Source organism: Odontomachus brunneus, unplaced genomic scaffold, assembly GCF_010583005.1.
Source record: "Odontomachus brunneus isolate Ranch 3 - 2012 unplaced genomic scaffold, Obru_v1 Obru_scaffold_175, whole genome shotgun sequence".
Classification (NCBI taxonomy): Eukaryota; Metazoa; Arthropoda; class Insecta; order Hymenoptera; family Formicidae; genus Odontomachus; species Odontomachus brunneus.
The window spans coordinates 402,126-429,955 of NW_022639625.1; the positions used below are offsets into that span (position 1 = coordinate 402,126).

General features: G+C 36.7%; 1 protein-coding gene and 1 long non-coding RNA gene across 3 annotated transcripts in view; one reads left to right on the forward strand and one right to left on the reverse strand.

The window, feature by feature from the left end:
* Positions 1-27,830, forward strand: part of LOC116851402 — a 40,444-nt gene that overhangs the window by 2,351 nt on the left and 10,263 nt on the right. The window contains exon 1 of one of the 2 annotated variants that reach the window (XM_032830749.1): positions 21,762-22,080. The exons of the other annotated variant lie outside the window; for it this stretch is intronic. Within the exon in view, the coding sequence (XP_032686640.1) occupies positions 22,061-22,080 (20 nt within the window). The 5' untranslated portion in view covers positions 21,762-22,060. Of the gene's footprint in view, positions 1-21,761; positions 22,081-27,830 lie in introns of those variants that run through there. 2 annotated transcript variants of the gene reach the window in all.
* LOC116851403 lies at positions 1,741-22,006 on the reverse strand. Its single transcript, XR_004379578.1, has 3 exons — positions 21,860-22,006; positions 3,657-3,808; positions 1,741-3,548 (listed from the first exon to the last, which is right to left on the reverse strand). It is a non-coding gene; the product is annotated as an uncharacterized LOC116851403 (long non-coding RNA).

Consider the following 27,830-nt stretch of genomic DNA (forward strand, 5'->3'; position numbering starts at 1 on the left):
ATATATATATATATATATATATATATATATATATATATATATAATTCAAATGCAAAATCCTAATCTAATTCTAAATTCAGATTTGAGTATTTCACAAATTTGAAGTGAAATATTCAGATTTAAATTTAAAGTTAAATGTAAGTTTTTTAATTTAATCGCGATTATAAATGTAATGTCTCATATATTATATGATGGAAAACTCAAACTTATCTCTAAATTCTGATTTGAGTATTTTATATGGAACAAGTTTCAAGTAATTATTTTAATACAGATCTCAAATACGGCGTTTTGAACACAAAGGGTGAGAGCTCGCTCCCTTTGTGCTCTCCGGATCGATCGAGCAAGCGAACTCTTCGTACTCGGAACGTCTCGAATTTGTTTTTATTATGTGTACGGCCGTTACGGGCCGCGAATGAAGCGGTTGGCCAACTTTCGAGCAACACGTATGTAAGAGCGCTGCTAATGAAATCACACTCGGATCGTTGCGACACAATCTTGACCGCGTACGTACGCGCGTACGTACGTATGTACGTGCGTACGGTAGGCTTATTGAGACTTTTTCATACGGCGACATGCGCTTGAGAAGTCAATTTGTTGGTAGTCAGGGGTAGCGACGCTCGACGGATTGCGAGTTACTCGCACCTGCGCCGCGTTCTGAAATACTTCGCGAGAAACGCGAGCGCGCACCGAGCTTTTTCGTCGAGCTGGGAGTTGCACGCGCTTTACGCAACGCTCCCGTGGACATGTCACTTGTGCCTGAGTATTTTCCTCATGGAAATTCATAGTTTGTTTTGCGTAATAACGCGCCTTGAAAGCAACAGAGAACCGTTGGCTAAAATGTTGAGATAGGTTCTTAAGCGGCGGGAGAAACACGCGTCTTCGAGCGTGCGGCAGGCATTCGTGTGCTTAACTGTGTTCCCGGTCTCCGGATTATCTATCAAGTGATTAATTGCGTACAAACACACGTGTAATTTGACTATTAACGCCTTAAGTGCTCTTATTCGAGCACAGGCAGACGAGTGACACCTGAAATCGAATTTTTTGTTTCACGTAGCGCGATGTATTGTGTTTACGTACGCATTATGACATATCTTTGTAGGCGCGCTCCGAAAAGACTATCGGTATGTAATAATGGGTATGTAAATAATAAATTCTTCGTGAGACAGATTATGTTATGAGATCAATAGATCTCCGGTAACTTAAAGGACGCATTGTTACATGGAGAGCATTTGTGACAGTAACAGTTGCGACAAAGTATTCTTTCTAAGCAAGAGAAATATATACACTTTGCTTGAATTTATTACATGGAGAAAATATTATAATAAATGTTACAATACAATTTTAATATTTTGGGAATAGACTGACACCATGATAATTATAATAAAACATAGTAAAAGTGACCATAATAAAAACATAGTAAAAATAAACATAATAAAAATTACCATATAAGTATAGTAAAAATTATGTTTATGGTCACTTTTACTACGTTTTATTATAATTTTTGGATGAAATTCTACTGAAATTTTGATTACCATACTCCATGCATCGTATGCACTGTTTATATTTTACGAACTGAAAGTCTATACTAAAATCTACTATGTTCTTTGAAATTTGCTATTTACTATATTCTTAAAATTGGTCTTAAAATTTGCTAAGTTTTTCATATACAAAACTTCAAATATTTTAAAATTAATTTAATTTATAATTTCGAAATTTACAACTTTTTTTATTTATTTTTTATTTATTTTTATTTATTTTTATTTATTATTTTTTATTCATTACTTTAATATTTGTACTTATTTATTATTACTTTCCTGTATTCTTTAAAAAACAGACGATTTATTGACGGTTTATTCTACTAAAAAATACGATAGAATTGAAAGGAATTTCATCGAAAAGAAGCTATATTATTCTCTCCTGTCTGTGCGGTTTAAATCGCAAAATCAATTTGCGATGGATCGCAACGAGATCCCGAAAGGATAAAGTGCGAACGTCGAGTGTAAAACTGTATCACATGCGCGTGGAACGCGCAAGGTGAATTTACCCCTGCGGGATGAATTCGGAAAGGATTGCGTCGCGGCGCAATTTCACGCGGGGCACGTGTCCCGCCTTTCGGTCTTGGTCATCGTTCGTAGAAAGTACGACATTAGCAGCAATGACTTTACCGTGACACCATTGCCACGGCTTTGCCACAGCGCGATCGCGCGATCCCCTCCAATACCGCGAGCAGCAGTTCGCAATCGGTTGTTTGTCGTACACCCAAAAATCACTTAAGAAGTGGACTTTGACCGATGGGACGAGAGGATAATTTCACAAACGCTTATATACCGCGACTTCCAGTTAAATCGAATTCAAGTTATTGGTGAGTCATTCGACGAGATTAGAGCTACTTGCACGAAGAGAATCTTGTAACAAAAAGTTACTGTAGAATTTTGTAGCCGGGAAATATGTCAACCTCTCCGTCCCCCCTCATTCTTTGCCTCAATTTATGTATCTCTTCTTTTCGTACACATTATATTTATGTATTTTAGGAGTCTTATTGTTAAATAATTTATGTTTCTTGGCAGAATAAACTCTGCATCCTATTTCTGCATCATCAAAATTGAAGAAGTTTTTATAAGAAAGTTATAGTATTCTCCTCGTATACATCGATTATTATACTAATTAGCCTTGATTCTGCGCCGAGAAAAAAGAATACTTGAAAATTAACTTGTGGAGGATACAAGGCTTATTTACAGAAATGAACATCATTTCACTCTGTGTGGATAGTGTATATATTGTGATAATATAATTATTTCATAAATTATCATAATATATTATTTCATTTCATAAAAATCAAATTTATATCCTCACAAATGAATTTACAAGTAATTTTTTTCTTTAGTATAACTAAACGATATTTTTTTCTTTCGTCGACTCGCGCCGCGAAATCACAAAGTTTCAATCACAAAGTGATTCCGGCTAAAGCTTGAAGTTCTGGACGATAAAGTTCTTCAAGAATTCCGATAGCATCGATCCCTATTGATGCTATCGCTATTGTCGCTTCGACTTTATCCATGAAAAGAGAGCAGAATGATAGAGGTTGATAATCTGCGTTATTATATATGTGCGATTGTTCCGCGACTTTGTTAGAAACACACTTGTAGATATCAGTATGCACTTTCGAATGTGTGTATTTACGACAAGACGTGTTCGAACATGTTCGGACCTTGTGATTTTTTTGGATCGTGTCTTGGAAATTTCCAAGACTTTGCTCTCGAGTTATATCATTAATCGGAAACTGGCGTAGGGGCATTACTCTTATAGAGGCCTGTAGCCATATATTGAAGGAAGGAAGGAAGGAATGTGTGTATTTCCGCGAAATAAAAAACACGCGGTGTTTGTAAAAAATTAGATAGAACTATTTGTCGCGCGTGATTGTAATAATGATAAAAGAAATGAAGGATTTGCATCGGCGAGTCTTGCAAAAGTGAAAAGTGGAGGACTGCCGATCGGAGCTTTTCTTATCCTCTCCCTCCGGCGTCTCTCTCCCTCCGAGCAGCTTACTTCTGAAAGTTTCATTGTCGATCGTCAGAAGGTCAGACAATCGTTTCGACGAACTTGAATACTAATGTCGTAACCACATTGTAGTGTCGTGCACTTGTCGAAACACTCACGTGACGCTCGTTCTCCATCGCGACTTTGGTGTCGTCAAATGTCTCCGTAAAAATTTAGTTGTCCTCCATAGCGACCTCGCATGATAGATCCGATCCGATTTGCGGAGTCACGACGATGCGAGTCAGCGATATCTTTCTTGCGCATATTGTACCTGTGAGCAACACTTTTCTCTTAATTATACGAGCCGCACGTAAACCAGAATGCTAATAGGACGTCTATTTCTTGCTTGCCGTTTACAAAGAAACAATGAAGGACAGATAGAAATATTTACCGGGGAAAGACTATAATATATAGGTGTGACGTAAATCGTATAAAAAGTGAAAACGTGTACATTCAAGTAATCTCGTTCTTTATCGAAATGTTCGCAAGACAATTGAACTTGAATACAAATCGAGGCTGTATGCAAAAGATATTTCTGACTCGATATTTTTGTCGTTGTTCATATTTGCAAAACTAGTCCGACGAGTCTTACATGATTCTTTTCCTTTGTTTCTTTTTATGTACGTTGATAGAATATCTCTGGAAGAGACAGTTGGAATTTTTATCTTACTTCCAACTTCAATATTCTCTTTAACGCCTACTTTGATATTCTGAAGCCTACATTAACCTCTTTTGATTCGTTCTAACCTATTAACACTGCCGAGAGGTTCTTCTTTAGAACCTACAATTTGCGTTTTCTATCATTTAAAGATAGTACTGCAATCTTCGTGTGTATTAAGTATATACTGATCCTTCAAAGTATACAGATATTAGAAAATTCTAACTCAGGCTAAAATTTTGACTCGGGAAGAGCAGAGAAAAAGAGAAATAGAAAGAAGTCGTATAACAATGCAAATGCTGATATCAGATTTTGGTGTTTACTTTCATGTTTGTATTCATTCATATTTCAAACGCTCGCAATAAGTTTCGATGTTTCGTAATCTTCGCGTGAATATTTATATATTGTGACTCTCGAAAAATATACGAATTATCGTGTTTCTTTTTTAAAAATAGATTCGTTATCGCGTATCAAACATATTCTTTCCGATAAATCTGCCCAAGAGAAAGAGAGAAAAAGAAAGAGAGAGAGAGAGAGAACCAATATTTCGACCAGCGTTTTACGGCATTAAATCAAACATTGAACATTTGTTCGCGTACAAAATAATGATGATTTCCAGCGCGTTTTGCAAACGCTCGAGAATTATCCTGCGAATGTATCTGACACGCTTTGTCCTTGCCAAAAATACGCGCTTAACGCGTGAATCAACGAGAAAGTTAGCGCGAAAATGCAAACGTGCGTTGCCATCATCGCACGCGGGAAAAGTTTGTCCCTCTTATCTGAACATGAGACATGTGTTTTTTAACACGTTGACTGCCACAGTGAAGTTAGGGAACTTTTTTCGCAATAACATTTTTTAAATCAGTGTATTATTTTGATATGCTAATTTATTTTAACATACAACAATTTTCCACTAAAATAGGAAAATCCTTCAGTTATATAATAGGAAAAGAATAAGGTTAAAAGAATATGAAAATTTTGACATTTCATTCGTTCTATTCGTTTTCTTATAAGAAAAGAATTCCGGAAAAAGCACCTTTTTTCGCGGCTTTCCCTCTTTTTTCAGAATATCGCCTTAATAAATAATTACAGACGACACGTGCCGTTCTCGATCTTGCGGTCGATAGTCCGATCGATAACATCACCAATCAAAAACCACTCGCTCTTGAGATTATCACAATCGATCAACGTGCGGCCGATCGATCACGTGGCCATTGCGTGCTCTTCGATCTCGGTGAGAGTGAGCTAATTGTTTTCAAGTGTCGGCAAATTATGATGACCGCGAGACGCGCTCGTGGATGATGTCGAAAGGGTTATCTCCCGACAATTCGTCTTGCTCGATAAGACAGTAAACGCGGTTGTTTGTTTGGAACGACCGGCAACGAAGCGTATAATTACGCGGAGACAATTACACGTAGATTAGCGACAATTCTTTCAAGTACAAATGATAAAGATGACGCTCGTCGAATGGAAGTCGCGCGAACAAGTTTTGTTTTGGCTGTAATCTTCGTACAAAAAATTGAACAGATGTATGTGTACACGTACAGTTTGTTGTTGATTAACTACAGAAAATCGAAACGCGTTGTTAATCTTCTGAGTCTTTAAAGATATGATATCTCTAAATATAAAGATATTTTAATTAGCCTACGTTATTTAGTAAGGAGATCTACTTAAGCTATCGGATGAATTTACTTGTTTAGAAAGAAATACTAAATTCTTGCTTCCTTACAAATTTTCTACAATAGGTCTTTTCACATTTTTTTTTTGTTGAAACCAACTTTCAAATGAAACTTTTGAAACATTCTGCACCCAAAAAATATCCGTAGCAGAATCCTCTTGTATACACGGAGTAAAATATAATTCTAAAAAAAACGATTATACTTAATTTACTTTCCTTCTTTGAAGTAAAGATTATTTTCAGCAAAGAATATTTTCTTCATAATTGTCTTCAAGATATACCACTACCAATTTGAGAAAAGCTCAGTATCAGGAATATTCTTTCAATAAAAGTTTCTTGTTTTTTTTCTAGTTTTAGAAGAATTCTCTTGTAAAAAACTATACACAGGATATCTGCTAATAAGAATCTCATATGTAAATTAAGTCAAACTGAACGGTAAAATTCTATACCATTTTGCAAACCGCATAGATCTTTGAGTTGTTAATTAAAGAAGATTGGCGAATAATTGGGCGCGATAATACACCAATGTTCTTTAATTCATAACTTAAAGGATTTCCATGAATTTACAGAATCTTTTTGTTGGCCTAATCTACAAATACACGACGGTAAATGGCGCTGAATGGCGTCATATCTCACTGGTCATATCTCACGCATGTTCACATACATTCGTCATTTTTTAATTAATAATTCAAAATATTACATGGTTATTTATAACCTGGTAGAATAATTCTGTATTCAGTATTCTGTATTCTGTATTCAGTTCAATCTAATCTATACATATACATGAGATATGAGGCATTTATTGTCAGATTCTTTATATAAGAGATTTCCGCTAAGGATAAGGTTATATTTTTTTTATGTATACCTCTTTAGGTTATATTCTAAAACGTCCGGGATAAATTTTAAAATCCAATATATATGACGTGAATTATAGATCCTCATTTTTTAATTTTTCTGAAGAACGTTTTGTGGAACGCAGTCATATCTTTCTGTAGTAACATTGAATTTAAAAATACTCAAGCTCAAAGTGTTAAAAACACAGCAATGATTCTCGTCTGGAATATCATTGAGAACGAAGTGCGAAGATTAAGCGCACGCTCTTCATCTGTATGCGTTTGAGAAAGCTTGAAAGAAGCAGTTAAGAGACTCGTACCGTTTGCGTGATTTTCCACACTACCGGGTATCGTAAAATTATTATTATGCTTTATTACAAAACTCAACAACGTGACATCAATGGCAAAGTCATCTTACGCAATAATCGTGTGTAAAATTCTTCATGAAGATGTCAAAGTCAATGGTTGTGGAAGATTACGGTTCTGGAAAAATACGGCATCCACTTACGGATTATCTGCTCGATATCACGCTTTAAGAGTCGATCTGGCAAGAATCGACGAATATTCGTCGACTGCTTTCACCGTGCGTAAACATCGCGTGACTGCACGATGTTCATGCATGGTGATGTTCCAGAATCGCGATATCGATTTTTCGGTAACAACGTTCGGTATCGGTAAACTGTGCCAGATATCGTCCACTACACGTGTCGATCTGCGCGCAGATGGTGTCCGCTGGTGACTGGCACCATTTGTGGCAATGAAATTTTCGAGGTTACAGGAAGTTCGCCGATCCTTTCGCATCGTGAGAATATAGAACGTGACTAAGACCCGGGGCATCGGATGATTCGTGCATACGCACGGCCATTCTTCTCTCGGGGGATTTCACAGTTAGGCAGGAATTTCGGGGGGGAACGAAACCTGCTCTCACGGCACGGCCCAATGACGTCAAACGGGTATCTTGTGTTTCATTAGTGACGTTCACCGGTATCTTAAGTCACCAGCATGTTGTATGCGCCCGTTTATGGCTGGAGAATGTTATTTTATTTTTACTCTATTTAATCCGGAGAGAGAAATCGGCTACGGTGTATTGCCGTCGACTCGCCGCTGTACGGTCATTTTAAGCGATCTACCTTTCAGTAAATAGAACACTGATGAATATCATAATCGTGCCATGAAAACCCGCTGTCGGCATTAATTATTGTCGAGAATTCTCGAGAATAATATCACGGAGGCAGAGAGTTCTCGCAAAAATTAAATGCAAATGCCAATCCCTGTAAAGCACATTAATAGCACTGCCATTCTGGACATTCTGATTTCTGATTGTTTCTGGTCTTTAAATACTTTTAAACTAAAATACATTTAAATATTTAAATGTAGTTTAGTTCAAATATTTAGACTTTCAATATAAACAGAGAATATATGTGTAAACATATAGGGTAAACTCGGGTATGATGGCCGTACCGGAAAGATAATCATAGGCTATAATTTCTCTAATAATTGCAAAACATTACGTTTGTGTAATCAGTTACAAAGATAATCGATATTTATCGTAGTGTACGTGCATACATTTTTCGAAATAGCAAGATTATGAATATTATATTATACTTTTATTTTTGACTACCTGTAAAATTTCTCATGTGTCCACTAACTTGTCGTAACGTCAAATAAATTATAGTTAAGCTATCGCAATCAACGTTAGATACATAAAATAGGTATGTAAATTGTAATATGACATGTATTTTTATTTTCGTTTTCACTATTTGTTTATAAGTACTATTATAACCGTCTTTCACTCACATTTTGGGTAAAATGGCCCACTATCATTCTAACATTTATAAAACAAAAGTCGTTATATTTAAAAAATTACTTTCAATATTACAGTAATTAAATCTTATGTGCAATATGTTTTGATCAAAAATTTGATTTAGGATTTAAGTTTTGTAATAGAGATTTCCATTTTATATATGTATTATATTTTTTACAAATAATATATACTAAATATCCTATATTAAAATTAAAACATGTCAAATTATGTTTTTTTTCATTATTTTATAAAATAATAGATGCAGAATCTTGAACATAAAATATGTACAGGTCATCTATTCCTTATGGCCATCTTGTCTTAAACATTTAGGTAAGATGGCCAATGCTCATGTTTTGGTATTTTTGTAATAAATAATTTCACTGAAGTATTTTCCTTTTAACTCTGATGGTATTATGTACTGTAGGCTTCAGTGAAGTAATGTACCAAACGCTATTAAGAAATGTATTTTTTTTGCATTTAAAAAAAATATGGCCATCTTATCCGAGTTTACCCTATTAAATATATACATATATATTCTACAAAAGCAAGTGAAAGTTTAAATATTCGTATTTAAAGACCAATACAAGAAGAATGTCCAGAGTTTAGGTACTAATGTTATTATTCGAGCATTGATACTTTAATATTCGTAAAATTAAAGTTATATGTACACAGGAAGTACATGTATATAATAGTTTGTTTCTTTTTCTTAATAAATTCCTCTTAATTTTACCATGTTTTCTGTAGAGTCAGTAGAGTTTATCTGACTAAGGAACACTTTTCATAAATTTGAGATTTTTCATAAATTCTTCATAAACGTGTTAACGTGTGTTAACTCTTCACAATTCCTGAAATATAAATAGTACGTATAAAGTCAAGAGATAATATTGTGTGTGTAGAAGAAAATATTGTAGTAAAAATTACATTAAAATTATATTTCTTCTTACAATGTTTCTCCTTACAATTCTGTAAAGCTGGTCCGCACTGAAATTGTAACAATAAATTACTATAGAAATAGTGAATTTGATGATCCACCTGATATATGACATGAAAAGACATTCAAGTAATTACAACAATTTTGTAGTAAAAAGAGCATAATCTTTTTAAACAAAGATATATAGTATTCGATCATAATTCGGTCCACAAGATTACAAAAATTGTTGTAACTTTCGCTACAATATTTTCTCCGTGCAGAATCGATGCATTACTCAGCTATAAAATCTTAGCAATTTCTACTACAGCGTAACAGTATAATTTCTACTAAACTCTTCTCGTGCAAGAATTCCGTTGATCCGGGCGCGCTTGAGAAAGGCGAGGTGATCGCGTGTGACAGAGCGACGTGAATCGCATTTCACGTCCCAATATTCCCAACAGCGGAAGATACTATAGGTTGTCATCATACATTCTTAGCGAGACGTAGAATTTTCTCTCTCGCGGACACGCAATTAAATCCAAAATCGGAAATGACAATGGCATGTGGCATTCAACCATCTGGAAAATCATTAGTACTCTCTGTACGCATCCGGTTGGCGAGTGTCCGCATAGTAATTGCACGCTGTTGACTCGTCGTGAATTGCATGCACGATTTCTCTCCTCTCTTCTGCTTCCCGTGCGCCGAGACGCTTTACGCGAACGACGACGTCTTTCGTTCGTTCGCAGAAAATCCGCCGTGGACCTTCGCGAGAGAGGAGAGTCCTTTCGTTCGCGCTACCGATCGTTTGCACGTTTGCCGCGATATAATTAGCGACGATTAAAATTCATTCACGTGGGCGCGCTCGCGAGCGGCGGCGCTGTCCCGAAATAAAGCCGAACAATGCGATAGGAGAGCTGCATCGCGGGATCAATGATTTCGTGGATCATCGTGTAGTCCCACTCTCTTTCGCCGCGCTAGAAATACGAGCCTGACATGCGATCCTCGTGACGGGAATCGTTCCCGTCGCTGCTTCGTTATTAGATCGATGCCGGAATGCCGCGGTTATCACGTCTTGCGCCATCCGAGCGCACTTAGGGAGGATTTACACCTTGGCAGAAAGACAGAAGCTAATTCAGAACTCGCTCCAGTAAAGAAACAGAAACTGTCGACTACTACCACTTGGCTACGGCAGCGCGAGTTCTGACTGACTTTTGTCTATTTTGCTTTTCTGCCAAAGTGTGAATTCTTCCTTGCAATATTCTTCCTTCTCGGAATTTCTTAGTGCCATCCCGACGGTCGCGTGACGAACGATTCGTGCGAACGGCATTTCTCTTTCCCGGAATTTTAATCTGCCAAATCCACAATTCCGCGCGGAGAGCACTGTGACACTTCTCCCTGGAATCTTGATTCTCCATTTTTCATAAGGCCTTCCGCCGTGTCGAAACTTGCGTTTGATTCTACTTTCGACTTCGATACTCCATTTAACACCTACTCTGATACTCTGAAGCCTATATCAATCTGTTTTAATTCTGTTTAATCTAATAGCTTTTAGAGGTCCTCTTCAGAGTCTACAAGTGACATTTTCTGCGTTTTCTCTCATTTAGAGAAGCTAAGTAGAACTTTTTATTTCTATGTGTTCCGAGTCGAAATTTTAGCCCTGCTTTCGACCTCAACTTTCCATCTGTATATTCTGAAAAATTAGTGAGGTGAATTAGTGATGTGTTTCGTACACATAGAAACTGAAGTCCTACTTAACGCCTCTAAGTAGCGGGAAACACAAAACGCTTGTTGGTTCTATAGAGGACCTCTTGGCAAAATTAGTAAGTTAAGTAGAATCGAAAGAAGCTGATGTAGCCTTCAGAATAAGTAGACGTTAAATGAAATATAGGAGGATCCTCTTAAGGCCATAAACAAGAAGATTTCATGAAGGATGAGATTGTCTTCTTTTTTCAATGTTAATATATACTCCTTTAGAATATATCTGAATATTAGAAAAAGTTTAGGTCAAAAGTAAGAGGCATTTTCTGCGTTTTCTACGCAGAAAATTTACTTAGAGACGCTTTTTATTTGCATGTGTATATGTAAGTCGAAAATTTCAACTTGGAGAAACTTTTGGATAAATCCACGTTAGTTCCTACTTATGCCGTGAATCGTAATTGCTTCAATACAAATAAAGCACGGCGGCGCACATATTAATCGTAAACACTACAACGTATACATATGTTAAAATGTGCACATATTTCCCCGCACTGTCGCGCGATCTTCATTATTTACGAATTATGCAGCCAGTTTCGTTAATTAATACACAATCGTATGGTTGATTAACGCATAATTCAGTGCGTATATATGAGCGGTCGTAGATCGATACTTCCGTTCGCTAACTTTTTCCGCCTCACTTATTTTCCGTATTGAGGCTCTGCCGCGGCTTCTGCTCGACAAGTCATATCGTGGTAATCTCGCGCTCGTATCACGTCGAGGAAGAATGATGATAATGCCGTCATCATTGCATGAGATATCTCCGTGCGAAAGCGTCCGCGTTCTAATAGAAAATTCTTTTCTCTCCTCGCGACGTGTAATTTTGTAAAACCGCTGTCTGATACAAAATTGTAATTGTTTATTCAAAAAACTATTCTGCTGGTCTCTCCTCTCTCTCTCTCTCTCTCTCTCTCTCTCTCTCTCTCTCTCTTTCATCTATTATATCATCTATTATATATATTGATTAATTATAAAATACATGCGATATCGCACAGTGCTTGCTAGTCATTTCCTTAGCTAATTTTCGCTATGATTGCAAGACTATTTTTTTTCCTACAAATGTTCCTACAAATTTGACACGATCTTCGAAATAGAAGTATCAACATTTCTCGAGTAGATTTATTATATCGAGTCTTCTTAACATACGGTACACTCAAATTTGTTGGATGAGTATTTTATTCTCGAAACTCAGTGTTATTTTAACAGACACTACACAGGTGTGAATTTCACAATGAAATTCTAAAAGTATTTTCAGCAGGAGAAACATTGAAAAATTTTGTTGCGAAATATTCAAAGGAGATTAATGTGAAGTTTACTTCAGTTTAAAATTAACTATTACTACATAGCTTTAAAAAGTATATCTTAAACGACGATGATAAGCGGTCTGGACGAAAAATATTCATATCTTTGGTGAGATCATAGTCTCGAGAGGATACGCTGAGACAGAGCGGATTAAAACATTTACAGAGCTGAAGACATAACGCAGAGCACGGCGACGAATAGTAGCACGTTGTAAAATGACTCGCAGGTGAAAGCGACTGTTTACAGCCGGATTTAAATACGCGTACGTGCACTCACGAATCCTTTTTCTGTCCACGATTCTGACGAGATGCGTGGAAGATAACGAGAACGTCTTCTCGAGCACGACTGATTCGTCAATTTCATCTTGCAAGATAAAAACTCGCGTAGTAAAAGGTCGCGAGACAGTGTTTTGTTTACATCAATTCGCGCGCAAATTACATCGATTCTCCGCGCACGCGAAAAAATTCCATATGTCCTCGAATTTTGTATTGCTCCGCATTACACAACGAGTTACGTCTAGCAGGTCGTGACACAAATAAATTATGTTCGACCGTCGGCAAGAACGTCGCTTGAAAATTAATCCCATACGATGACAATGCAAATGTTGCTTCTTCGATGGACTGTGAATTTAACTTGAAAAACTGACCGTTCTACGTAAGCCGATTTAGTGAAATTTGTTAGAAGTACGCGGCCTGTTGAGTGTGCAATAATTTGTGGGTGAGTAATTTGTAACTGCAAATTTTCGTGATTATACACGGTTATTGTGTGCGATGACGTCTGACTACGAACGAACTGTTCTTTTTTATCAAGAAGACTACACTTCTTTTTATTAAAAAGAACACACATAAGAGGTAGTTTTAATCTTGGAAATTATTCTTATTAAGAGAAAAAAAGATTGCTCCCGTAATTTTTTTAATGCATATTTTATTTTTTTAATGAATATTTTTTCAAGAGAGGAACAGTTTCTTTTACAACGGTATAATTCTGTAATTACGACGATTAATTTTGCACGAGAAATCGCATCGACGCTATCGCTGTTATATAACGTATTATTTATGTATTGTATTATTTATGTATTATTTATGTATTGTATTATGTACGTATTTTTATGTATATATGTATGTATATATTTATTTTTGTATTATTTAACTTATTGTGTTATTTGCATGTATTGTATTATTTAACACACTAAAAGTTTTGCGTTAATGATATATAATCTACGATATCCTTTCTATTCATTAATATTAAATAGCCTTTCTATTCATTAATATTAAATAATTTTGAAAGACTACCTTGTATTTTAATAACAGGATATACAGTTAAAAAATGTCGCATTTTTTATACATTATACTTTAAATACGAGCAAAGCTTCTTTTTTTATTGTACTCTTAAGTGCGAATAACGTTTCAATGTCTAATTGTTTTAAACGCGCTGCAAATAGCATAATATTTTTTTGATGATTTGACACGTGCAATACGACGATGTAGACAAATAGAATTTGATAAATGTCCAAATTTTAAGAAAGAATTTTTTTCTTTAATTCTTCAGCAAAGACTTCGGGAATCTTTGCTTAATAATGGAAAAAAATGCAATTTATTCGAAACGCGTATCTCTGGAACGGAAATCCAGCTTTAATTCCGGCTTTGCCAACAGAAAAAGAAATAACAGACATTGAGCCACGAGACGAGTGTCGTCATTTTAGCGCAAAATCACAAAGGCACGTAATAAGGAATATCCAAACGCGCGCTCTCTAACCGGACTACACTTGTAATTGGCGGTGGAGAAAGCTACTGTGATGCTAAAACGATGATGTAAAACGTAATGAGTTCTGCGATCGATTTACGGGTGAGAATAAGAGCGGACAAAGTCCCGTGGATGATCATTTTACGTTAGGGAGAACTTACACCTTAGCAGAAAGGCAGAAGTCAATCAGAACTCGCACTGGTAAAAAAGCAGTAACCGTGTCGACTAGACCATCTGATCACTAGCGCGAGTTTTGATTGGCTTCTACCTTTCTGCCAAGGTGTAAATTTTCTCTTAGGGACGCACGCCAGGTACTCTTGTCAGTATACCAGGTCGATATTTTGAGAAGACGTAAATAGCAATATGCTCACGCCTTTCTGAGTTCTTTTGCTTGATATTTTTTAATCTGACGAATGCATTGGAAACAAAGAGAAAAAGCGGTCGTACGGAATAACGTACAACGTTGCACTTTATCATAAAATTGTGACACTTACTTTCGCGAAGTATGCGCGTATGATGTAACGTATATTTTGGCGCGACGCCGAAGAACCCGAATACTGCGGCGGTCACCACCTACAGGGTGGTCTAAAAAAGAGATTAGGAAAAATTCAGGAGTATACCGCGGACTGAAAATGTTCAATTAACATGGTCAGTCGAGAGGCTAACATTCATGGACGAAAGACGTCTTGTGTGAGATTACAAGAAAAATTACAATCAACTGCAGTAAAGCTAGAGTAAAACTATAATAAAACCGCAGTAAAACAAGAATAAGACTGCAACGAAACAGGAGTTGCACAGATCCATACGAGGAATGTACAGAGTCGTCTGTATTATCAACAAATCAGAAAAGTCGTTTTCGTCTTCATGAAGAGCGATTTGTTTCGTTCAGTATGTCGATTAGACATTTTCGTCTTTCTTTTTCTTTAAAAAATTTTCTTTCTAAAATCTTTGCAATCTCTCCTTTTTGAGGATCGTATTGTATGAAGTGGTCGACGTTGCTTCAACTGAAGTCTCTTTCACAACGGCGAGACGGTCAAGCCAAGTTTAATGCCTCCGATGAAACGCGCGCAGTAGGGAAAATACTACCTGGCGAAAGTGACTGACGATCTTTCCCCGCTCTTACCGTTTTCCGGCAAGATGGTGAAGGATAGAAGGAACGACACGGATCGTATGAGCGCATGAAAGCGCGCAAAAATCACGTCGATGATATTGGTAAACTGCGCGACGGCGAAATTAGGAATCTTCGAACAGATATATTTAATTCGAAGTCGCGAACGTTGCATTCCAAGTTTTTTCCGGAACAATTATTTAATTTCAGCGTAGACGATTAGCATACATAAGGCGAATAGCACGATGATTAGGTCCATATTAATTGTTGTTGCTTGAAATTTGTTTTAAGCGAGATACTTAGATTGGAGTTTAGAGTCAGATGTGAATTTTTTTATGGAATCGCGATATTGCAGGCATAAACGCCACGTATTATCATGCGATTCAACTGAAAAGACTCAGATCTAACTTTAAATACGCATCTGAGTATCTCACGTTTCAAATAACGAATACTAATATAGCCGTAATCTTTGTTTTCACCGATTTTTTTTTCTAATTTACCGAAAAAAGATACTTGACAATTTATTTAGGAGGTAGAAAGTTTATTTCAATAATTGAAATGAACTTCGTTTCATAGAGATAAACTTTGTTCAGAAATAAACTTTTCATATTTCACAAATAAATTTTCAAGTATTCTTTTCTCAATATATATAATGCAAATACATATAATGTACGTTTATTCAACGGCGTAATTATATACATATACATATATATATATATATATATATATATATATATATATATATATATATGCTCTTATATCTGCACATTTGTTTTTTTATAAATCCTTATCGCATTTGTATGCATGCATTTCCTTTAAACTCTCGACTTTTCTAGACCGCGAATAAGGAAAAGAGGGAAAAATACGCTCAGGTTTTAAAAATGCCAAACTTCTCCGAGCGAAACGTTAATCGATGTAACACAAAATGCGGTGTTTAAACATACTTCAGATTGCGCACTTCGTTTTTATAAATTTTCGCGGTATCGAGACATTTTTGTACCGATCGTCGGAGCACGCGCTGTTCGATTCCGTGACTTGGCAGATGTTCGATAACTGACGACGAACAGTCCTGCTGTTACGTGTGATTTGAGCAAATACGATTATTCCGTCTCATCGACACGCTCATACATGATTTTAGACGCGCAAATTCCGAGACATATATGATCACCTCCGCGACCTGGCGCGTGTGGAAAAGGCGAGCATGATTATACACGTGCGTAACGTAAATTACCATTATTTATTTAGTGTATAATGTGTATATGTAGATAAAGTAGTGCAAATATTTAAATAAGCGCACGTGTAGCGCATTTAACATATCTGCTTCGAATGATTTTCGTATAAAAACGCGATATATAATTCTTCCCTGAAACGAATGTTTATCATCAACAAACTAGTATTTCTTTTTCCATTTACGTATCTGTCATCTTCCATGGCGGATAATGGCGGAAAATAACCACTTAAAACATATGCGCCAATTATTATAATAATATTGAAAGTGATGAGCGAACGAGCGAGAATATCAAGGGAAATAATGAGTGTAGAGAAGTAGAAAATTGTGCAATTGTGCAAATTGGTGCAATCGCGTTCGCATTCCTTTTTGCATTGCCATATGTGACATCTTTTCCGGAATGTTCGCCTTTAAATTGATTCGACCGAATGTTACGAACTTACGAAGTCGTCCAAATGCAAAAAAGAGATTCAAAATAAGTACTTATGCGGATAGTTGAAAGAATCACTTTACGTTTTATCATGCACATGTATGAAGAGGAAAAAAGTAGATGCAGAATTCATCGTCGTTCTGAGAACATGTTCTGAGTAGATAAAAAAAATTTAAATGAAACGGTCGATGATGATAGAATATCGATGACAAGATGACAAGCGCGATATAAATTTAAACTGCAAAAAACTTTTATATTATCTGAAAAATTTTACTTGAAAAAGATCATGCTTAGAAGTTTTATTCGCAATGGGAAAATGCATGGGAAAAAAGGTTTGGTTGAATTAACCAAATATCTGGTCGAATATGAACAATCCAAAAATTCCGATTGAAGTAACCCGAATTCTGTTTAAGTCAACCAAAAATCTTGTTAATTTAAACAGAATTCAGGTTACTTCAATTGGAATTTCTGGATCGTTCATATTCGAGCAGATATTTGGTTAATTCAATTAAATTTTTTTTCCGTGTGGAATATATTCGTATTCAATTTATAAAGCCCAATTTTATGCGCTTGAATAAAGAAAAAAAACACATTTGTAAATTACAAATTGCAACAAATTGCAAATAAAAAAGCCAAAATAAATGACTGTCGTGTTATTGATCGTAGTCATCAATTTGTGTCTTATATTTTAAATTTTAGAAACTGTCAAGGCTGAAGACACGAACGGGCGCTTTGGATACTAACTGATAAATTAACTTGGTACATTCGTTCCGAGTAAATCGTTTCTTTAAAAATAAATCTCATTCCTCAGGGCAAATACGTTAAGTTGATTTAGCACTTAGTGCTTAAATGTGAAAAAATACAAGTTTTCTATGGAATTCTTATCTGAGAAAAAAAATATTAGGGAAATAAAAAGAAATATTTATTATATTTATTCAGTGGATACAGAATGATAATATATTTATTTAAGTCTAAATATTAACTTGTTTAATTAGAATAAATAATTGTATTTATACTAGATAAATTGCTTTCATAAAAATCAGTGGCTTCAGGAAAAAATAAGTTTATTTGAAATAAAATAATAAAATAAATAATAAAAATATCAATGCCCGGACATGCACCTAATTCTGGACATTGTTTTTGTTTTAGTATTTAAATACAAATATTTAAATTTTTAACATAAAATATATATATATATATAAGTATTGAGTATATACATATATTTTCTATATTTTGAAAGTTTTTAAATATTAATGTTTAAAGAAATAATAAGAATATTCAGGATTAGATACGTCTTCAGGAATTGATATTTTTATCTTACATACTTTTTTCAATTGAAAGAAATTTTCTTTCAATGTAAGCATGTGTAAATATAGTACAAACAAACATATTATTAGTATCCATCAAATAAATATTTCTTATTTTTTCAATATTTTTTTTCAGATTATGTAGAATTAGTGTGTAATTTTTGTTGTTGCAACTAAAGCTTCGAATGGTTAGCTATATAAAGAATTAGATAACTATATGTATTTCTCATAACAACGTTCAGCTTTAGTTGCAACAAAATAGTTTAATAAACTAAACACACTGATTCTACATGCAAAACCTCTCTAATTATCACCACCGTGTATTTTTTTCCTGAATGTACCGTGAACTCAATGACGCATCATTTTACGACGCGTTATTTACATTCATTTGGAGAGCAAAATTTACTCAGCAGAAATCACTTGAAAGAGATTTTCACTGTGATTATCGATAACTTCACGATACGTAAGTCGCCGTGCATCGATACTCCTTGGATATGCGGATACGTCACGAAAGCGGAAATGAATTCTCGGTAACTTTTAGTGCATTGTGAACGAGGTGAGAGACCGTCCCGCCGAACCAGAAAGAAACCCACCCGTAAGTCTCCAACGAATGCGCATGCCCCTTTTCTTTCCCCGATAATCGTCCGATTGTGATGTAAAGCTACGTTTCCTCCGTACGCAGGAGAGAGAGAGAGAGAGAGAGAGAGAGAGAGAGAGAGAGAGTGTGTGTGTGTGTGTGTGTGTGTGTGTGTGTGTGTGTGTGTGTGTTACGTGTCAGCCGTCTTAGAAAGTTGAATCCTGTGTCGACGCAGGAAGTAGACTTCACACGAGATACTAACGATAGAGCTCGAATTTTATCAATTCATTATCATCCTTTATCCGGCTGGTTCAAAGAAGCGCACGTGAATACAAGCTGTTCTCGTATCTCTGTTTTATTTTTAATATAGAAGTTTTATCAACGCGCTTCGACCACACGCAGCGAGCGCGCGTTGTAATATCGCTGAGCGATAATTACAGATGTTTTGTATTTTTCGAGCGTACGCGAAAAATATCATAAAAACACGTCGTAATGAATGTTTGATAAGGCAGCCACGCTGAAATAAGATATTTGGAAATTCATCAGTAAGATGCAAAGATCGTTTCTGCGAAATAGACTTTAAATCCCACAAACCAAATTTCAAGTTCTCTCGTTCCCAGTATACCCAGTGCCCAATACCGACTGTACATTAAGAAAAAAAATACTTGAAAACATATTTGTGTGAAATACAAAGTTTACTCTAAAAAATAAACTTCATATTCCACGAATCGATTTTCAAATATTTCTTTCTCAGTACATTGCCTATCAGCGAGGTCGCAATTTCCACGCAAAATTGAAATCTTTTTTTTTTTTGTTTTTCTTCCTCTCTATTTTTGTATTTTATTTTATTTGTTATTATCCACATACATATCATGCCGAGGAAATATCTTCCCATTTAATTATATAAATTAACGAATTGAATGAAATCTTTTTTGTTTTTCTTCCTCTCTATTTTTGTATTTTATTTTATTTGTTGTTATCCACATACATATCATGCCGAGGAAATATCTTCCCATTTAATTATATAAATTAACGAATTGAATGAAATCTTTTTTGTTTTTCTTTCTCTCTATTTTTGTATCTTATTTTATTTGTTGTTATCCACACATATACCATGCCGAAGAAATATCTTCCCATTTAATTATATAAACTAACGAACTGGTTTGCAGACGTTACACTCGGCTTCTCGCGTCTCCAGCTCTCGCCGACGATATTAAAGAGACGGAGAAGAGTGCGCGTCGTCGAAATATTTGCTCTTCCACGAATATCGATGTTACGTCGATATCGCTATCGTTAAATCCGAGTCCAAGGTACAGGTGCGCTCGCCGCGAGAGAGCCGCTCTCCACTTACGTGTCATTAGTGAGCCGACGTCAGGATGGTCGCGAATAATGTCCTGCACCGCGGTAAGAACAACGATGACGTACGTCGTTGTGTACGCGAGTGTGTGGTATGTGCGCACGTTTGCACGTGGTCGAAACAACGCTAACGGGAAATGAGAGAGATATCGGCGCATACTGCCGGTAAGAGGACGTCAGATCCCTCGGCGAAAACCGCAAATTCACTCTTCGTCCTCGCTTTTATTTCACGTCGTTACTGCGATCTGACAATTCGCGTAGTCGTGACGGGCCGGCCGCGACTCGCGAATGTAATTTCGGCGACGAATCTTCTTATAGCGATTCCGATATTTTCCCGGCAACGAAAATATTCAGGAGGACCTTTGCGCGCGCGCGCGTTCATCGTGACCTTTCAATCTCCGACGTTACGTCGACTTTCGAGTCTAATGAAACTTCGAATCAAGATTTTATCGCGGTAAAGGTAATTGAGCGAAAAGTCTCTTTTCTTCATTGCTCGTAAATCGTATGCCTCGACACTTCACAGACAAATAGATAGACAAACGTACGTAAATTTGATAGCAACTTGTCGACGTATTTTGTATCCCTTATGAGGCGCACTGATTTTTCACGTAGAATGGAATAGATATAGAAACAGAATAGATATAGAAACAGAAATACGAAAAAAAGAAAAGATTATCAGAATTTATTCAAAATACGTTGTGTTAAATACAAATTACTTAAATATCAATTAAATATCACTTAAAATGTAATATGGTAATACAGAGAAATAATTACTATAAATTATGATGAAGAAAACCATTCTTTTTTTTTGTTAAATTCCATTATAACATTAATGATAACTAATAATTGATAATAACATTAATGACCTCATATGCTATTGCCATTTTCGTGTTAGTACAACCGGAAAATACGATTAAGCATAAAGGTAACTGTAATTTCAGTTAGATCACCGTTTTTCTTTTGTTTTCTCAGTGCAGGTGTGGAATGTGCATTGATAACGTGAGGTCAATCGCGTAAATCGCGGAATAAGGCGGTATGACCGACGGCTCGATAATCATCGACGATTACTGTCATTAACCGCACACTTCATTATCACACGCTCGACTATTCTTTATAAGTGACCAGAGAATTCGCTCAAGGCGATCGATTCCACGTTAATTCGTTAATTCGATCAGCGGTGTATGCCAGTCGCGACAACAGAGACCGGACTATTCACCGTGACGATTGACGTCAAAAAGGAAACGACGCAGGTAACCGACGCAAAAAACGGAGCGACGAAGCAAATAAAGTGGGAGGGGGAAAGGAAAGAATGTGAGACGATCGATGTCGTCGATCAGCTAATGTCGTGAGCGCATTTTGATAACCGGGTCATAGGTGGCGGGAGATCGCGGAGATAGAGTCAATAGCGTCACAAGGAAGGGGAGAGAGAGAGAGAGAGAGAGAGAGAGAGAGAGAGAGAGAGAGAAGCGCAATGCGCGATGTCCATCAGCATTATCATATAATAACGCGGCGTGTCGCGCGATTCGCAGCGTTCGCGGGGTCAGCTGTGCGCACGACGACGGAGAGCTTTGCATGGCAGATTAGGGACTCGAATATTCATTAGCCACTGCCGCCGCTCTGCGGGGCTCCTCACCTTCTTAATGGTGCGTGCGAAGTTCCGGCTCTCTGTCGGCACTGATCAGGCCAGTTCGGCGCACTGTGTTGTCCGTTCGCGCGCGCGGATCCGACTCGTTATCGATTTCCAGGCGAAAGCCGCCCGACCATCGCTCGTCGTTTGCTCTTGACGCTTTTGCTTTGCCTTTGATCGACCTGGACGTCGATAGGACGCGGCGGAATGTTGCATCATATACGTAGGTACGTAGGTCGTCTCGTATTTTGTCAACGGTCGAAATTATCGTTTGGTCTACTCGCATCGCGGTGATGCATGCGTCCTGTACACAATCGGGTCATTGATTCTGGAATCAATCGCTGAGAAAGTGAAAGAAAATTCATCACACGAGAGTCAGCCATTGTTCTCAGCTCTTTCACGAAAATAATTCTCTTATGGATGACACAATTGTTGTTGTTCGTAAGATGAACAGGCCAGTAAGAGCCAAGCGTTAACAACTGCGGAAATGAACTCTTAGTGAAAATCTTGGAAAATTTGTTCCGAAGACATATCTGTTCGGAAAAATATTACCGTAAGAAATTTTGTGTCAAGTTTAACGCATTTCACGTATCCCAACTTATCCACTCTAATTTTTACGTTGATTTAATACAAAAAATATGTAAGCAACACAATTTATCTATACACTTTACATGTAAAATATGTCAAGAATTCGTGCATTTATATATAAATTGCATTATTTTAACTTAGAACTTACATAAAAGTAACTTAGAAGATTTTTATACTCTATTTTGACACACAAATAAAAAAATGATTTTTAAACTGTGTATTTGTTCAAAAGACATCATCTGAACAAACTTTGCAAGATTTTCATCAAACGTTCACGCGACTTTTAACTTGTCTTTTTGGGCTCTTATTGGTCCATATATCTTATGTTTATATATCAAAGAGCCATAAATATTCGTTGAATTTCTTTTTTAAACAGTTTGACTGGTATTATTGATTGTAAATTGGGAGATGCATTTTTGAGGTATCAAAAGAATGTGATAGTCGCACGCGGAATCGTCGACGTTGCCGTCTTCATCCGCATTATCTTATTCTTCCTCTTCGTTGCCGAACGTGCATGCACTGGTTATGCAATACTCACTGCGAAACCATTCAACTCCGTTCCGTAACAATTTGCACGCAAACACAACAAGATAAGCCGATGTATTGCGTTAGAATCGCGAGTTGCAGGTCATTTGTTTTTCTTCGCGGACATCAGCCGAGATCAGAGGAGATCGCCCGGGATGTAGAAATTCTGATCTCTTACAAAGATCTCTGATTGATTCGAGACACCACGAAGACCGATGAGAAACATCATCGACGTCGCGTCGCGATTCCAATCGCGGAATTCAGCTCCTTCGTTGCCTACGGCAATGGCTTACTTGCTGCGCGTTTTTGTTCTTCAGCAACGAATCATCGAATCATTCCGTCTTCAAAGTTCTCGAACAATTCGTATCGCACAAAGATTCGACTCATATCGAATATCCCGCGAAACCGAAAGTTTTCGAGAGCTCCGAGCGATCTCGGGAACTTTAAATATCTTGAAAATCGCAAAAAAGTTCTGATATCAAATACATAAAGAGAATTTTACTATAAAAATTGCTACAGAACTTTATAATCGAGAAATATATCGACATTCTGCTTTAATTTTCTCTCCATTATATATATGTTATTTATATTTTAAGGTCGCATTCCAAAACGTCCTCTCTGAAGAAAATTTTTCAGGAAATCTATAGTTTACATTATATATACTATGGATTTTCAGTAAAATTTTTCTCAAAGAGGACATTTTGGGGCACAACACAGGAACTAAAGTCTGTTTTTCAAAAATTAAATTATATTCCTTAGTAAAATAAACTCTACTAAGTTTATCCCTGCACTACTGGAAAATTAGGAAAAATTTTTATGAAGAAAAACTATAATATATATTTTTTTTCTTCCACATATGTAGCAAACCACATATATAGATGAATGTGGTGAAATTGCGTCGTGACAATAAAACTGACCTCAAAGACTCGGAAGAAAAGAGATTATTTAGACATTTAAAAATTCCATTTAAAATATGCTCGTTTTCTCCCTGCGTGATTAATATTTCGCACAAATTGTATAACACCTGACATCTAAATGAGACGATGCCATGCGAAGAATGCGGAACAGCACTTCAAGTGGAATATCCTCCAAAAAGTGGCACGAGCTTCTTCATCTCGCTCCGGCAGAGCGACCGGCAGACTTCGAGACGGTTTTTGCTCCAACAACCTGGTTACGGAGTATATAACTTCAGTTAGAATAACTAATTTACGGTAACTTTGCAGTTTCGACAATCGCGAACCGCTAATTAGAGACCCAAATACCGTCTCTTGCACGTAAAAGACTTACAATGCGAGAGACGCAATAAAAAGACCCGCTCCCGAGTGAACTATCGATCGTTGCGAGTTGTAAGCTTATTCTCGGCCTCTACGATTTAACTCTTTGAGTTTGATTTTTGTTTTGCAAATTATTTGTAAACAGCATTTTATCAGTTTGATTTGACAGGTGGTTTCAGCAGGAAAAAATTAAACAATTTTATCACGAGAAATGAGAAAAAAATTGATAAAAATTTCTTTTTTTCGAGATAAGTGAACTGTTGCGTTAAAAACTCTCTGTAAACGAGATAGATAAGATCAATGTATTTTTATATATTTTTAGTGATATATATAAAATATTATATATAATATTATTTATAATATTATAAATAATATATAATACGTAATATTATATATATATATAATTATAATATTATAAATAATTATTTATAATATTATAAATAATATTATAAATAATATATAATACGTAATATTATATATATATATATATATATATATATAAAATATAATATTATATAACTATATAATACTATATACAATATATGTTATATATATTGTATCTTGTATATATATAGGAGAGTACTCAGGTCAGGATTCTAGAGGATTGATAAAGCCTCGACACGACAGATTGTTGCATTAACAAACGCGCGATTATCGCTTGTGTGGAACTCGAGTATATTTAACGTGCGCGCGGGTGTGTGTTCATAATAACGATAACATATTTTTAGTCAAAAATAACGAAACACCGACCCTTGTCACCCCGTATAGCGAGCGGATAAATGGTGTGAACCACACGCGATGATTCGCGATAAATTCGTACGGTTTCACTGTTCCTCCTTCTCTCTGATAATGTCATGCGTGCGATTGTCGAAACTAGGCTTCGCGATTACACTTATAAATAAATCGAGAGTGTATCGCGCGGACTTGTGTTGCTCAAATATTATTGCTACAACTCTTTTCTTTCTTTGCATCAGCCGGCCGATAAACGTACAATTCTACGGATTACAAGCGAGTTACCGAAACGACGCCGCGTGTTATCTTATGTGGCGATTATGCCGCGTAATTCTCAATTGAGACATCACGTGGGCAATGCCCAATCTTCATCGAATGAATCGCGTCTTTTGGCAATAGTACGGGATGTGAAAGAAAAAGGATTAGAGACTGGTCGATCGGGAAAATAAATTGCAGATAGGATCAAAACTCAACGACGGTTCTCGAGTGAAGCCTCGAGTCTGATTGATCGAGATTCCGGGTCGGCGGAGACCCGATGTGGCCGACACACGCGAGCTTTACGTTTGACGAGCGAAGGTACAGCGAGTGGTTGAAGTAGTACTACTTCGTTAACCTGTCTGCGACATTGGAAGTTTAATTCGCCGCAAGTATGCGTGTGCCGGTTTCGATCTGTAGGTTTAACAACGGACAGAATGCTATACACGGGAAGAAATGTTGAATCGATAGAACTGGCCAACAGCGTCGTGCCTGGAATAAATCTTCTTGATTCAATACAGGGATATCACTGAAACTAATATACTCGAGAACAATGTATTAAAACAATGTATCATGTATTAGTTACAATAATGTTGCTGTTGAATCGACGAGATTTATTGAAATTACAGCGTTTTGACCGATCCTGAATAAGATCTGTTTTCGTATGTGTTATTTATGTTCCAAAAACTGAAGTCCGCACGTATTAAATTGAACATATTTCATATGTCCTAACTTATTTATTTCAATTTTCGTATTAATTTAATATAAGTAGCGAATATGTTAACAAATAAACATGATTTATCTGTACACTTTACGTACAAAATATCAAGAAGATTCTAATTATAGCATTGTCGATCAATTTTATCGATACACCTGCATTTTTCCTTGTGCAAAACGAAAGGATAATTAATTAAGACAGAATATATCGATGTGTTTCTCGGTGGCAAAATTCTGTAGTAATTTTTACCATATAATTCTCCTTATGTAGCAACATGCAGAAAAATATTATTCTGCTAAGAAAAGCGATTGTTTAGTTCGATTTTTTCTCTTGAATAATGGTTATCTCCACAACAAAGAATATTTTCTTGAATATTTTCTTCAAATATATTCATCACAAATTTTTTGTCATGTATCAAAAAAAGGAATTCATTTATTGTTTTACGAGAATATTATGTAACTTTATCAGAGAAAAATTTTATTAGACTCTATGCAGTAAACAAACCGAATTTTTGCCTTAATTCAATATTCTTCATTCCAAATTTATTAGGATTTAGAATGTGTTTCGAGTAAGTCTGATGCTTATGATGAATTTGGGATAGATTTCCAGATATGTAAACTTTCAAAATACGCGAAACAAGTAACAAGTTCCATTTACTCGAATGCAACATGTATTTTCCTACGTGACGAAGCGGGAATCACACGAGATCATGCACTCGATAACGCGTCGAACAAACGCGTTCCGATTTCTCCGTGGATGTATATATATACACACACACATATACACAACACACAGATACCTGCGAGCGATTTTGGATGTTTCTCCTCGCGCATTCCACGAAGGGGGCCGAAGTACGATTATAGTCGTAAGTGGGACACTACTACTATACTGTATAGCGCGGCGATTATTTTTAGCACGTCACCTGAGACACTTCTCGCTTAATTTCGTTGGGCGCGCGTCCTTAATCAGTCGATTACACGCTAGAACGACCCACCTAACGCCAGTTTGCTTCGATCTAACGCTATTCTCCCTTTTTTCTTCTCCCTGTAGTAGAGCCCTTCGTGACATTAAAGGTGAGCGTATCGTTTTCCGTATCCCTGCGAGACGCAGGGACGACGTCAAAATTATCCGCAGCATCTCGCCACGGCGATTTCTCGGCGTAAGCCGAATATCGAACGTAAGGCATTATATCGAATATCGCATTCGACGATGTCGACATTCGGATAAAGTTGTTTGCGCGATAGCGTACCTCGTGTGCTCCTCTTACGCAATCGCCGCCGTAAGAAAGCGACTCCCAATTCAAGTACAACGCCCGCAAATCAATAAGCGCGCGTAATGAAGTTACGCTTCGAATTTTTAACGATTGTCTTCCGCTAAGCACGACGGTGAAGAAGGAAAGAAAGAAAGAGAGAGAGGAGGGTAGAGGGAAGAAGAAGAGAGAAAAACAATAGGCCGACGCTCTTTCGTTCGGAGTGAACGCACGCATGCACGCACGCACGATTCCCCTGCGTGATCGGCAGTTTTCATAATTCGCGCAGTCAGTACGTTTGTAATAACAAATATATATGGACGCGCGCGTGCCCTTAATACGAATGTTTTCGACAATTAACACACAAAGCGATCTTATAAATGCGAGCGAGCACGCGCTCGTGCGCTTGAAACTTCAGAGTATCATGCGCGGACCTTTGGAACGCGCGCGGACTTTGTCACGAATTTCGATAGTCGCTAGTTGACCGATGTGCAATTGTTTGCGGGTCCACGGTCCGGCGGTGTGATAGATGCTTCTCGATGCGCTATTTATCGATTAATTCGGTGATCTCGTACTTCATCACGAAACAACGCGTGGAGAATCGCGGTGAGAGAGAGAGAGAGAGAGGGGGGGGGG